The sequence below is a fragment of the Crocodylus siamensis genome, chromosome 5 (assembly GCF_052110815.1).
Source record: "Crocodylus siamensis isolate JL-2025a chromosome 5, ASM5211081v1, whole genome shotgun sequence".
Taxonomy (NCBI): domain Eukaryota; kingdom Metazoa; phylum Chordata; order Crocodylia; family Crocodylidae; genus Crocodylus; species Crocodylus siamensis.
In genome coordinates this window covers 60521964-60536462 of record NC_143399.1, presented here as the reverse complement: position 1 = coordinate 60536462, position 14499 = coordinate 60521964, and the positions used below count along the sequence as shown (strand labels likewise).

At 40.3% G+C, this 14499-nt stretch overlaps 1 protein-coding gene across 3 annotated transcripts in view; it reads left to right on the top strand.

The window, feature by feature from the left end:
• UCHL5 (ubiquitin C-terminal hydrolase L5) overlaps positions 1–14499 on the top strand; it is a 40833-nt gene that overhangs the window by 22182 nt on the left and 4152 nt on the right. For 2 of the 3 annotated variants that reach the window (XM_090048487.1, XM_090048489.1), the window contains 7 exons: positions 6102–6227; positions 6314–6375; positions 6459–6589; positions 10254–10317; positions 10836–10938; positions 12435–12548; positions 12983–13081. In XM_090048487.1, coding sequence (XP_089904613.1) covers positions 6102–6227; positions 6314–6375; positions 6459–6589; positions 10254–10317; positions 10836–10938; positions 12435–12548; positions 12983–13081 — 699 coding nt within the window. Of the gene's footprint in view, positions 1–6101; positions 6228–6313; positions 6376–6458; positions 6590–10253; positions 10318–10835; positions 10939–12434; positions 12549–12982; positions 13082–14232; positions 14279–14499 lie in introns of all 3 variants that reach the window. The other variant, XM_090048488.1, reaches the window with a different exon arrangement.

Below are 14499 nucleotides of genomic sequence, written 5' to 3'. Positions count from 1 at the left end.
TTTAGTATCACTCTTAACATAATTTGCTCCATTCTTCAGAGCATCTATGAAGAATAACCCATGATTAAATGACCTTTCTTCTTCTATTATCATCCTCATTATTGTGTTGTCGTGTGTTGTCGTTGTTTTGTTGTCTCTCATTCAAAAGTCTGCTGTGGCCTCTCTTCATTTAGCAATCTTATTTAGCACTGACTACTTTTCCGAGTATACATCTGCGAATTTGTCCCTTCTAAGATGACTTGTAATGCTTCACCCTAGTGTAATTACTCTTATTATTTTTTGTTATATATTTTAATATCCTCTTCCTGGTCTCATCTTGGAGCTTCTGTACCTTGCTTGACCACCTTACCATCTTCAAATTCAGCCATCTGCTCTTTCAAATCTTGTCCTACAAATATGTGGTGTAATGCTTCTCTTTTTACCACTCTACTTGTTGCTTCAGTAATGTGACCTTTACCTCTTTCCCATGGTTGAAAGGAAATTTGGTTAACGATCATCTGGGCTCTATCCACTGGCTTGATTTTGCACATCACAGTGACAAACACAATTTTACCTGCTTTCTAAATCTACCATTGGTTTTGCTTACTGTGTTTTATTTCAAACTAGATACAGATTTCTTTGAAGCAGGGTTATCTTGTTTGTTCAGGGTCCAAACCACTGGTATGCCGGTCTCAATTATGGACTTCCAGGCATTGTCCTAATACAAATCAGTTGATACCTGGAACATATGTTATTGGGATATTAGCATCTTTCAAAAAATAAATAAATAAGTTTGTCCAGTAAACAAGTAGTTACTGAGGCTCTGGTGAAGCTGGAGAAATGTGAAACAGTACGAGACAGTTGAAGCAACAGGATAATCTTCCTCAGTGTATTCTTTCACTATGAAACAATTGTGTGCCTAGGTTTGTCTTTTGTGTCTTAGATCAGGGTTGCTCAACCTTTTGGCCCCATAGACCAGATATAAGACTTAAGACTAGTCTGCTGTCCCTTGTGCTGGGACTGAGCCCAGCACTACTTCTCAGTCCTTCAAGCAGTGATCAGGCTCTGGGAGCCCCACATTTCCTCTGTCCAGTCCTGTGTGCAGGGATTAGGCTTCAGAGGCCCCTTGTCTCTCCGTCCATTCCTGCATGTGGGGATTGGGCCCTGCAAGCAGGGCCACAACCTGTGGGTGGTCCTGCAGGCTGGCTGGCATGGTGCCAGGTTTGAGCACCTCTGCCTTAGATTATTACATTTCATGTAGGTAAGTAACATGGAGAATTTTGTCTTCCCGCCACCACCCCCTAACTATATTGCAAGAGATATAACACTAAACCTTTGGCCAAAATCTTCACTGTCTCCATTCGTTAGATAGTTGATACAAATTAACTTTATATTCTGTGTGCAAAGTTGCAGATGGGCTTTGAGGAAAATCCTATATATAGATTAAAATTCTGTGGTATAAAAGTTGCTTTCAGAAAAGGATGCTATCCAGTGTTCTAGTGACAGGTTTATTTTGGAGGAAAATGAGTAATGATAGACCCAGTTAAGCAATACATTGTTAATTAGAAGTACATAGTAGAACAGGTTGTTGTACCCTAGCATTATTTTTCTTGATCTCGCTAAAGAAAAGGTGTCAGTTTGTTCTGACCTGTTTTGACTACAAAATAGATGGTTTTCTGTTTTACCTTTTTGCTGGAAGTGGTTTCATGTTTTACAGCCTTAAAATATTTTTCTATTCCGGATTATAAAAACAATCTCTTACACAGTGCTACAGTTTTTTGTAACATTTTATATTGGCCAGTAGTCCAACTGACTCTAAATTTTATATGCTGCTTTTCCTACCCTGCAAGCTCTTCGAAGGGAAACCACTAAAAAAAAAAAATTCCTTGTGCTGCGTGTAGCTCAGTATTACTTGATTCCTTATGCATATAATTACAGCTTCATAGATTCTGTTCAGTTCAGGTAGCACAAAGATAACCAAGAATAGATCGTGACCGCTGACTTTTTAAGATAATTTTTGAGTTATTACTGTCTGTCATTTAATACATAGCCCCATTTCAGATTCACATTCCCTTTTTTAAATGTCATGCGTTCAGCTGTTTATCTTTTTGGACAAAAATGGTAGAACTAATGCTAAAGCTTGACTTACAATTTGAATGCGTTTTTGAACAAAAAGAAATCCTATGAGGTGAATTAAGGGGGTATTCCACCTTAATGTTAACTTACCTGGATTTCTTAGGAATGAATATATGAACAATTTATCTTGGAGTCAGAGGCCACCCAAGCAGGGTGCAAGTCAGACCATGTGGGACCTTGCCCCTGCTCCGATCCTGGGCCAGGGACCTGAAGAAGCTGCTGCCGCATAGCGGCATTGGTGTCGGGGCAGGGTAGCAATCGGCTAGACACAGAGCTACCACTCTGCCCAGCCTCATGCCACCACTGCTCCGCCTGGCTCCACAGGGCCCGGGGCACTCACCCCAATTCCCACCCCCCCACTCTCCCCACCCCACATGGCCCTGCTTAGAGTACAGGGTAAGTCTTACTGCATCTTAACAGCTCTATGGTAGCAGCTCATGTGCTTTTTTACCCCATAGTAGGTGTAAGCTAACTTGTAGTAAGTTACTTCCTTCCTTTAAAAGCCAACCTATTTCCATTTTTAGCTTCAGCAAATCATGGGGTAAAACTGGACGTGGGCAGTTATTATGAAGCAGCAACCGTACATTAAAGCCCTGTCTCCCCCTACTTCTTCCTCCTTCCCCTCCACACCGTAAATTGTTTGTATATAAATATCATTAGTATATAAGGTTGTTACATAAACTAGTTGTGCGCTCACTCTCACGCTTTCTCTCTTTTAATAGAGGAGGTTTTAGAATAAATAAATAAATAAATTTAAACCTTAGTAAGTTACTTAGATAAATTAAACCTGATGTTATTCACCTGAGAGTTCTGAAGAAGCTCAGATGTGAAATTCCTAAACTGTTGCCAGTGATACCTAACCTATTATTACAAACTGCCTCTGTGCCAGTGGACTGATGGCTTGCTACCATAATATAATGCTTAGCTTCCAAAAGGGCTCCAGAAATGATCCTGGTAGCTGCGAACTAGTGCATTTCACTTTTATCTGTGGTAAATTGGTAGAATCTATAAAATAAAAGTGAATATCAGCAGTCACATAAATATATCTTGGAAAAGAGTCAGGATGGTTTTTGTGAAAGGAAATAATTCCTCACCAGTCTTCTGGAGTTCTTTTGAAAGTTGTTAATAAGCATGTGGAGAAGGGAGATCCAGTTGATACATTTTTGGATTTCCAAAAAGCTTTTGACAAACCCCTTCACCTGTGTGTCAAAAAAAAAAAGACAAAAAACATCCATATCTTGAATGCTGTCTGCAGTTCTGGTCTTCCCATCTCAGAAAGAATGTATTGGAATTAGAAAAGGTATAGAGAAGGGCAAAGATGATAAGGGTTATGAAACTGCCATCCCACAAGGTACTGAAAAGGCAACGACTCTTCAGTTTGGAATGGAAAGCTGAGGGAGGATACAAGGTCTGTTCAAAAAGTATCTGAGCATGTATTTGTGGTACAAAGTATTGGGTGGGGGGCATGGCTTTGCTGAATGTTTTCCTCAGTTGTCTGTGGCCGGTGGTTGAAGTAAGATCATTTGTGTCTTGCGTCCCCTTTTGTTATGTCAGAGTGTCCAGAACAAGGCAAGTGTGTTAAATGTTGCATGAAAATCAGGAAAATGGCAAGTGAAATGTTAGAATTACTAACCTAAAATAGCATTTGGTAATGACACTGTGAGCCATGCAAGAGTTTTTGAATGGTCTCAGTTGAAAGTGACGAGCATTCCGGGCACATCACAAATGATGACAATGTGGCAGCGGTTTGCAGTTTGGTTCAAAATGATAGGTGATTGACTGTCCGAGAGATAGCAGAAGAAGTTATATTTCTGTTGGTTCACGTCATTCAATTCTAACCGGTGATTTGGGAATGAAATGACCAGAGAAGTGGGTGTCCGACTCATGACAACATGCCTGCCTACTCAGCATAGCTTGTGAAGCAATTTTTAGACAAATTTTAGCCAAACACTGTATCCTACAAGTGCTGCAGCCTCCGTATTCGCCTGATATGGCCCCATGCGACTTTTTTCTTTCTTCATCTAAAGAAAACCTTGAAAGGAAGACTTTGATGTGGAAATCGTAAAACAAACTGCCACTGAGCAGCTTTTAACAGTTTCCCAAATTTGCTTATCAGAGGTGTTTCCAGCAATGGCAGAAATGCTGGGAGAAGCGTGTGGCTGCAGAAAGAGCATGTTTCAAAGGAGATTATGCTAAAACCCCTGTAAATAAAATATTTTGTTTCCTACAGCATCAGTCTTGATACTTTTTGAACAGCCCTTGTATGCGAGGTCTATAAAATGGTGAAGGGTGAAAATAAAGTGAATAGGGAATGGTTATTCACCAAATCCCAGAACATAGGAACAAGTGGGTATCCACTGAAATTAACAGGAGGCAAGTGTAAAAGAAGAGATACTTTTTTTTTTACCCAGCTCACAGTTCACCTGTGGAACTAGCTGCTGCTAGAGGTTGTAGAGACAGATAGTATAGCCAGGTTCAAAAAAGGATTAGACAGATTCTTAGAGAACAGGTCTTTTGAGAGCTGTTAAATAGATCAGTCAGGAATGTATTGTCTTACATCCCTAAACCAGTGCTGGTGGATGCCAGGGAGCATAGGATGGGGATCCAGTACATTAAACATGTCCTGTATGCTCAACCCTTTGAGCCCCATAGGCTAGATGAGTGGTGTGGAGCCATTCTGCAAGCTGGATCCCTCAAAGGGTCAGAGCCTGTGCATGGGGACCCAGCCACATGCATCTGGATTGGGCCTCTTGTTGCCCCAGGCCCATGCACTTTATAGCATGGCCCTTCACACTAGCTGGCCCACCAGGGTCCCTGTGGGTCTTGAAAATTGGCAGCACAGGAGTGGCAAGTAACACTGCTACTGTTTCTTGTTCATCCAACAGGATAGATCTGGCTTGTAGGCTGGGGGTTGAGCACCGCTGCTCTAAAGCATCTACTCCTTGCCATTGTCAATGACAGGATCCTGGGCTAGATGGACCATTGATCTGGCACAGTATGGTACTTCTTAACAAGAAACTAGGCTTAAGTCAGAGATGTGTCTTGAAAAATTTAAGAAAAATAAGTAGAAAATCGAAGTCTTTGAGTGGTTGTTTCCCAAATATATATTTTTTTCCACCTGAAATATCTCTTAACTTTATTAACAGAACTCCAACTTGTTTGATAAAATTGTTTTGTTTTCGCGGTATGTCCATCTTAAATGTTTAGGTTCCACAGAAGTATTGTCTTCTTAAACTGAGATTTTTATATTCTTACTCCCTATTAATCTATTCTTTTCTCTGTCATTTAACAATATGTTAATGGTTGTTCATTCTACTTTGCATTTTAATGCTTTTAAGGGAAATGCTTTCCTTAGAAAACTGAGTTGCTAGCAACTAAAAGCAGATGATTTTGTCTTGCCCAGTATTTTACTCTGCTAGTACTCTTGTTGTAAGGTTGACAGACTTCAGCTGGGAATCATTAGTTCATATAAATTGAAAGTACCAAATAGTTCTTGAAGCTTTTTGTCTGCTTTTGTCCTTTAGTTCTCAATGACATTACTTACCTTTGCATAGTTGATTCTCTACTCTGTTTAATTGAATAGGCAAGAGGTAAAGGAGAAAAGGACAGTGTGGTTTTAAAATATGTACTTAGAATAAGTGCAGTGTTACGCTTGTCTATTAATCCCTTAAAACTACCATCCAGGTTTATCTTGGTTAGTCTCCAGCACTCTCTCTCCTTGACTATTCAGGCTGATTTATCAGGGAGACCGCCTTCTCTCTCTCTCTCTCTCTCTCTCTCTCTCTCTCTCTCTCTCTCTCTTTCTTTCTCTCTTTAATGAGGTACTACTTTAAGATTGAAACATCTGCGATTTTAGTCAGAACAATATAGCTCAAGAAAATAAGGGGTTATAAAGGATGAGTTGGCCCAGTTTCATTTTTTACAGTGAGTGAATGTCCCCAGTACCGAACTAGTGTTCAATTTCTATATTTTTTTTCCCCTGCCAGGTTATAAATAATGCTTGTGCTACTCAAGCCATAGTAAGTGTGCTATTAAATTGTACCCATCAAGATATCCATCTGGGAGAGACACTATCAGAATTTAAAGAATTTTCACAAAGTTTTGATGCAGCGGTAAGTAAAATTAATTTTTGGATTTCCACTATTCTGACTTAAATATTTGACTTACATTTTTATTTTTTATTACTTTTATGTTAAAGATGAAGGGTTTGGCACTAAGCAACTCTGAAGTGATTCGGCAGGTTCACAACAGTTTCGCCAGGTAGTAATTAAAAAAAACACATTAATAATTTCTGGATTCTGTGCACACTTTTTTTCAGCTTTATCTTTTACTTATGTTTACAGACAACAGATGTTTGAGTTTGATGCAAAGTCTTCAGCAAAAGAAGAAGATGCATTTCACTTCGTAAGCTATGTTCCTGTTAACGGAAGGTTGTATGAGCTAGATGGACTTAGGGAAGGGCCAATTGATTTAGGTAATGTTTTATTTCACTGATCCTGACTTACATATCTGACCAACTTGTAATTTAGCACTAATTTTATGGTAACAAATTTGTTATCCAACTAGTGGCCATAAAAAAGTATCTTGTGTGCAAGAGAGAGCATCTAATTTTTGTTAATACTTTTTGATATTTTAGTTAATTTCTAAGGTACCGCATTGCTGTGCCTTCTACCTAGATACACTTGCCATCTTGTGCTCCGGTTTTATCTTTGATCTTAAATCCCAATGTTTTCTAATATTTCCTTCAGGCTTCCAGGGATTCTTAATGAGAGAGACAGAAGACATGATAAAGTAAACAGATTATCAGCATATCCCAAAACTTTGGGGAAGCTATTTACATTTTCCTTTCTTAAGAATGCTCTCCAACTTTTTCATAGTCATGGTACTTTTTTCCATGGTACTGCATCTCCCTGCCCTAATCCCATATTGACATTGAGTGGGGCACTTCATTCCCTTTTCTTATATTGTTTTGAATCACAACTGCAGTAGTCAGCCTAATAATTTTATCAAGGATTCCAAGTTTTTCTGGGTCATAAGTTATCCTATCATATGTTTTCTTATGATGCATAAAATATATGCACGCATTCTTATCATGTTCCCATCTTTTTTTTTTTTCCAACTGGTTCACAGGTATTAGTAATGTATGGTAGTAGTTTATATTTAGTAATTGTCTTCCCACAGAGGAAACTGAAGGAGAAAATCAGTACAGCTCCTGGAAAAATAATTCTTTGTGGACCAAATATTTTAGGACTGGTAATATTTAGAAGCTGGAAGGGACCTCATGAGATCATTGGGTTCAGCCTGTTAAGAAATTTAAAATATTTGGTCCACAAAGAATTATTTTTTCGGGAGCTGCAATGACATTCTCCTTCAGCTTTCTCTGTGGGAAGACAAGTACTAAATATAAAGTATCATAAAATAAGTTCTTGATTACCATTTTGGCCCTGGATGAATGGATATACTCTTTGAAATACTCCAAATAACTTTGAAGTGCTCCAAATAGTGAGTGTGCAGACATACATGCCTGACATGCTTCAAAAATGCTTTCATAAAAAGGAGAAACATTTTTTAAGTGCTTCCTGAAGTATCTGTATGCTTCAGCTGTCCTCCAGTATCCCTAAGGGCACCTATACAGCAGCATAGAGGCTGCTTTGACACTGGAATTCCAGTGTGTCAGAGCAGACTCAATTAATCGTGCCTGCAAAGTGTGGCAGTTGCTGCACTTCACCAGCCTCTAGTGTATCAGCATCCCCATGCTTAAAAATGGCGGTGGAGGCACCTGAACTAAAAGCTTGTTGAACAAGCTTTAGTCCAAGCACCCGCAACACCATTTTCAAGTGCGGGGATGCTGATACAGAAGATGTGGAGGCGCTTTAATTAGAGTGGCTCTCAGAGCTACTCTAATTAAACCATTGCCCCTGGAGCATGTGTAAAAGTGCCCTAAGTGTTCTGTTTCCTCCCTGCCCTCCCCCCACCTCTCTCCTTTCCTCTCTGACTAGGAGAGTTGTGAGTAAGCATGGTGAACAGCCAGTGAGCATTTTCTTGTGCAGTTGGGAACCTCTGGAGATCAAGAGCTGCTCCTGGTTTCCCTTATGTCACGTGATCCCTCAAATTTCATTAAGGCAGAAAAATGAAATGTTAAAGTTTCAGTAAAAGCACACATTTTATTCTGAAGGATCTGTCTGTTCATATATAATTTTTTTTAAAACAAAACTTACAAACATGACTCCTTCATTTTGCAGTCAAACTTGGTTGTCTCACCTGAAGCACAGAGACTTCTCTGTCAGCATAAATTTCTGTTGTTGTAGATCAGTGGTGCTCAACCTTTGGATGGGCAGTGCCTAAGCTATTTGTGGGCCAGAATGAACTGATGGTTCTGATCCAGCATGGGGCAGGGTCTGCAGGGGAGAGTGAGGTGTCATGGCCCAGCCCTGCAAGGGGAAGAGGTATGCCCCAACCTAAACCTAGTACCATAGGGGACCATGGCCATGCCTCCCAACCTCAGTCGCGCTTAGGGGGTGGGGACCCATGGCTCAGCCCAATGGAGGAAGAAGGGACATAGCTCAGCGCCACAAGGGGGAATGGGGCTTGAGCTGAGCCAACCCTATGGAAAAAGGGGGCATGGGCCAGCCCCATCCTTCCTAGGGAAAGGGGTGTGGCCTGGCCTCATTCGGGAGTGGGGGTGGGGGTGCGACCTGGCCCCAACCTGCTGTAAGGGACTCAGGGTTTGAGAATTTGGCAGTGGGGGAGTGTGACCGTATTGATTGCCACCACTCCCCTGGCTGCCAAATGTCCTGGTCCATGGGGAACCCTGTGGGCTGCATGTGCATGCCACATTTGACCCATAGACCAGGGGTTGAGTACCTCTGTCATAGATCAAACTACAGAGTCCAGGTGTATACATGTAATAGTTGTTCAGCTTATCTCAATAGCAAAGGAGTACAACATAAAAGCTGGACTGTTCTGGTCAAAATACGAATCTCTCCCTACCAGAGAGAGAGAGCGCATTAACTCCCAACAGGAACCAGGGGATGTTCCGACCGTCAGAGTTTTCCCCTTTGTTCTGGCTGAGTTCCTCCTCCCTTGGCCGCCGGAGGGGAACTGGCCTCCTGGCCTTCTGCCTGGGCTTAAGAAAGGCTAAGCTCCGCCCCTTCCTGGCTCTAGGTTTCCCTGGTTGCTAGAGCAACCAGCACCTGCACAGTCCTGGTGACTGGCAGCTGCGCTTCCCCTTCCCGCCACTAGGGGTTTCTCCCAAGCCGTTTCTGCTCTCAGTCAGGCACCTTACAGACTTCAATAGAACAAGATTTTTATTTAATCTACTCTTTGGGAGAAATTGGTGCTGATTCAAAGGAGAGGTGGCACTCGCCTTTGAATCGGCACCAATTTCTCCCAAAGAGTAGATTAAATAAAAATCTTGTTCTACTGAAGTTATTAATTTCATTCCCTTCTTGTACTCCAGAGGCATTTTTAAACCATAAAGATTAGGATGCCTTCAAACCTGTGACTGACTTTTTCTGACTTTTCATGAGATATTTAACTTCTCTGCCATGTTTTCTGCCTCTTTGAGATGAAGAAAAGGCCTAGCTCACATGGATAAATATAATATCCACATATTATATCATCTTCAAAGCACGTTACAAATATTGGCGTTTTGTTCAAACTTAATCATTGAAAAGCAGGAAATACTATTTTAATTTCGCAAGAGTGAGAATTACTGAGAAGGAATTGCCAGAGAAATTTCTGTATGCTTATTTTTGATTACTTTCCCCATTTGTAAAACCGGATGTATACCTCACATGCAAAAAGACTTGTGCTTTTTTAGTGTTAGAACTTTTTCTCCCCTTTTAAAAGATCTTCTTCATCTCAGTTGCATTCCCCAATACAATGTAAAAATATTACTCAAAACTTTAAAAATTAATAACAAGTACTGATGCTTATCTTCTTATATTTAAAAAGATGTAGACTTCTTATCTGTCTGTAAAAATGTCACTTTGAACAGTTGAGCTTTTGTTATTCTCCAGAAAAATATATTCTGGTACTACCTGCAGGTGAATATCTTAGGGGCCTGAATAACTTGAAATAATGTTACATTTTGTGGTGATGCTGATTTTTTTTGTCTTTTCATATATTTTACCTAGGTGCATGCAATCAAGATGACTGGATCAGTGCTGTAAGACCTGTCATAGAGAAACGAATACAAAAGTAAGCAATCATGACTTCAAAAAAACCACACACAAAAAACTAGCTTTCTAATTGTAAAGACACTGTTGTCATTTTTTGTGCTACATTTGTATGCCCATCAATTTTCTTAATTTCAACTCCTGACCACAAATAACATTTTCAGAAATGTTGGAAGAAGTTATTGGTAGAAACCGTGTTGGCCATGTTAGTTATGGGGTTCTTCCAAAAGGAGTCTTCACCTCTAAAACACTTCTGTTTGGAAAAGCAGTTGCCTAACGGCTAAATTGTGTAAGTAAATAAATTAATATATAATCCCATTTGAGAAGATAAACTTTGGCACAACTGCTGACAAAAGGTAATGTTGGGCTATTTCCCATTTTTGCATTTGTGTATCTCAGCATAATTATCTATTATGTGATTTAAGTGGTGAGATCTTTGATGAAGGGAACTTGGTTGGGTGGGAGGGGACAGATAAGTAATGTTTCTGAGCTTTGTAATTTTGTACATCTGTAATTTTGAAACGCATATTCTCCTTTTAGATATAGTGAAGGTGAGATAAGGTTTAACCTAATGGCCATTGTGTCGGACAGAAAAATGATATATGAACAGAAGATAGCAGAATTACAGCGGCAACTTGCAGAGGTAGGCCATGGTAGTTAAATTAATGCAGTAGTTATAAATATTGCAAAGATTGGTGATGCTGTAGAACTTCTTAAATAGGCTAATGTTTATCTTACCACTATCCATTTATATTCCAAACCCTGCCAATCATTTCTCTTTTCCTTTCCCTGTATCCTTCCACCCCTTCCTGAAAGCACTTCCCCAATTGAGTGACTCTAAAAAGCAAAAGTACAAGAGTGAATGTATGTATCTACACAAAACAATATAGTCCCATGTAATGATACCCAAAATAGCTCTGAACAAGCTAGCTTGGATACTGGAAGCACTGTGGCTGCATTAGTACAGCATTCCAGTCCAACTAATTTATGTGCCTAATGTAGCCGTGGTGAGGGGAGGGGTGTGGCAGGGCCTGTACAGCACTGGCCATGGTGCCTGGGGCAGTCTCCCCCCGCACCCTCCAGGCATGGCCTTGGCAACTGTACTGCTTCTGATATGCAAGCTGGGTCTAAATGGCTTTGCACTATGCTGTGTTGCTGATTTTATATGGTATGCCTAGAGACTTTATTTATTCAGTTTACAAGCCACCCTTCCCAACAAGGCTTAGGATGACTTAACAAGAGAAACAGAATACTTATTTTTATAAGACAACAAAACAACTAAAAGGAGAATTAAAGGACAACGTTGGACAGATCCACTCCATCCCTGAACAATATCTCTATCTCTACCTAGCTTTGTTTGATAAATGTCTGCCCAAATAAGATCTTAAAGTGCTTCTGGAAGTTGTCTAGGCTTGGGCCTCTGGTGGGCTTCAAGAGGGAGGAACTGGGAAGCAACTGGTGAGAATGCCCTCCTACATGTTTTCAGCAAGGGGACCTGACCTGAACGATAGAATTTGTGCAGGTCCAAGTGCAGCAGAGGACTTAGGTTGTGAACTTGTGTGCAAGGGGAGGCTGAACCCCATCAGTGATGGTTGTTCTGGCTCTTTCCTTCCCTACCCTCTCCTGAGGTCAGCCACCATCACTTCTGTCTTGGCTGGATACAGTTTCAGTTGGTTTATCTGCATCCAGTCCCCAGCTGCAACCAGCAGGCATAAATTTCTAACATATCTTTCTTGTCTTTGGTTACTTCTGTTTATCACTAAAACTGCATCAAAACTGAAAAAGCAAGTAAGGCAGGGCTTTCCAATTGGCAAGTCATATGCAGCTTGTGAAGAGTTAACACCCAGCCCATGAGCTCCCACTTGACCACTGCTCCTACTGCTGCTGTCACTGGGGTCTCTCCAGGCTCCCTTTGGGCTCCAGGTTCTGCTTCTTGTCTTGTCCTTAGGGATGGGGCAGCATGGCCTGCAGGGGCTCAGGGAGCTCATTCCCTGGAGAGGGAGAGAGGAAGAGGGTCAGCACAGTATTTGGCCCCCTGGCCACTCAGAAGTTGTACAGCCATGAATCAAGCCAGAGACTTCAAAGAGATTCTAAAATATCCTAACCTCATCTGTGGCATATTTGACCTTTTTGTTGAAGGAGGAGCCCATGGATACAGACCAGAGTAGTAATATGCTGAGTTCTGTTCAGTCAGAAGTTGCAAAATACCAGATGCTAATTGATGAAGAGAACCAAAAGTTAAAACGATACAAGGTATGTGGAGTTTTTTTCTTCTCAGATTAAAATGGTTAGAAGGATCATAGTAAAAAGCCAGTAGGATGTGTGGTTTTCACATTAGAGCTGGAGAATTTAAAAGGGTTTTTATCAGTCTCCAGTCTTTCTTGCCATCTACAGGGATATTCTTTTTCTCCAGGGAATGCTTGGAAAACTGAAGGATGAGTTAAGTAACCACTATGTTTTTGTTTTTAAATCTTTAATCTCTGTGAAGTATAAAATGGAGGATAATGATGATTATTTGTTTTAACTAATGAGGTGTACCTTCAAAGGTGACATTTGACTAGAAACCTTTTGTAATATATCTGCACAGAATACAGTCAGTTTTTTGGGAATTCTTCATTTAAACCTTTTCTACCTAGCAGGTTTTGCAACACAGCATTTCTATTAATGCCTGCAATTTTAATTTTCAGATTGAAAATATTAGAAGAAAACATAATTACTTGCCTTTCATCATGGAATTATTAAAGACTTTAGCAGAACACCAACAGTTAATACCACTAGTAGAGAAGGTGAGTATTTTCATAATTCTTTTTAAGAAATAATTCTGCATACATAATTTTTTATACTTGCTGTTTGAATAGACATATAGCTGCATTTTTAAATTAGATAAATTAAATTAGAATTGCAAGCTACAATGCTACATACAGTTAAATTGCTGGCTAATTATGGACTATCTTTCCCTCTAGTTGTAATTACACATCTAGGAGATGGACATTAATGTACTGAGGCCCCAGGCACCTTCTGCCAGAATGTCTTAGCTATGCACATTAATCCTGAGACAGTAATATGTCGAGTCCGAGGGAAAAGAGTACAAAACGCTGGATTTGTCAAATGACTTTAACTCTGAAACACAATCCATTTTTTTCCTGAAAAGTACTTAAAATTTCTTATATCAATATTGTGCATTGGCAGCCCTGTTACGTGCTGTCAGAAGTGTCTGATGAAGTTTGAGTAGGACTTCTACATTCCCAACGTTCTAAAAGTTGTATATTAAAGGCTTATAACTTTGACTAGCAGATCTGAAAATCGGATTCAGATTGCTATGCCCAGTTGTTAGGTCTAGCTGAGAACACTAGGTGGCAATGCATACACAGAAGAATTTATACAATACAGCACACAGATTTCTGTTCCTTTCATTTGTTGTTTCCTGCTTCTGCATATGCCAGTTCATTGCTTTTTCCTGCTTCCAGCTGTTGACCCAGCTATTGACCCTAATTCATTGTTCAGGTTTAAATTGAAGCATATTCAAGCAAAGTGTGTAACCTGGCCATTGTCACCCTGGTAGGAATATAAAACCGCTAAAGCAGTGACCTGATTGGGATTCTTATTACATTATGGGTCGGCATTTAGGAACCTGCAGTATGGTAAAATGAGACAGTGTCCAGCGTGCTATTCTTTACTGTTGGGTTAAACTTTTTAAACTGTAGAGCATACCAGGACAGTGTCCAGCTTGCTATTCTTTACTGTTGGGTTAAACTTTTTAAACTGTAGAGCATACCAGTTTCCTGTGTTACATCCTTTAGAGGAAACTTGCTTTACCCCATTCAACAACGTGGGCTAGTTTCTATCATACCTTTTATACAGGGCAGTTCATCACCCCTCCCCCCCACCTCATGTTGAACCCTAAACCTTTGGGCTTCAGGTTCTGTTTTTCTTGCAGCTGCCTGATCCAATACCAAATGGGTATAGCAGATGACCTTGCTTGGGTGAGAATCTTATAGCTAATGGATGTACAGTGTGTCAGTCTTCTCTTGAAGAATTCAAGTTCTGGGACTTAGGCTCTTCTTCCTGGAGCAGTCAGGGAAAGTACTTCAAACCCAGATGAAATGATTATCAAAATTCAACAAGTATTGAAGGAAACATCAATGGACACGCCTTTCAGCAGATGCACAGCACAAGATTGGGGCCTAAAGTAAAGACATGGCAC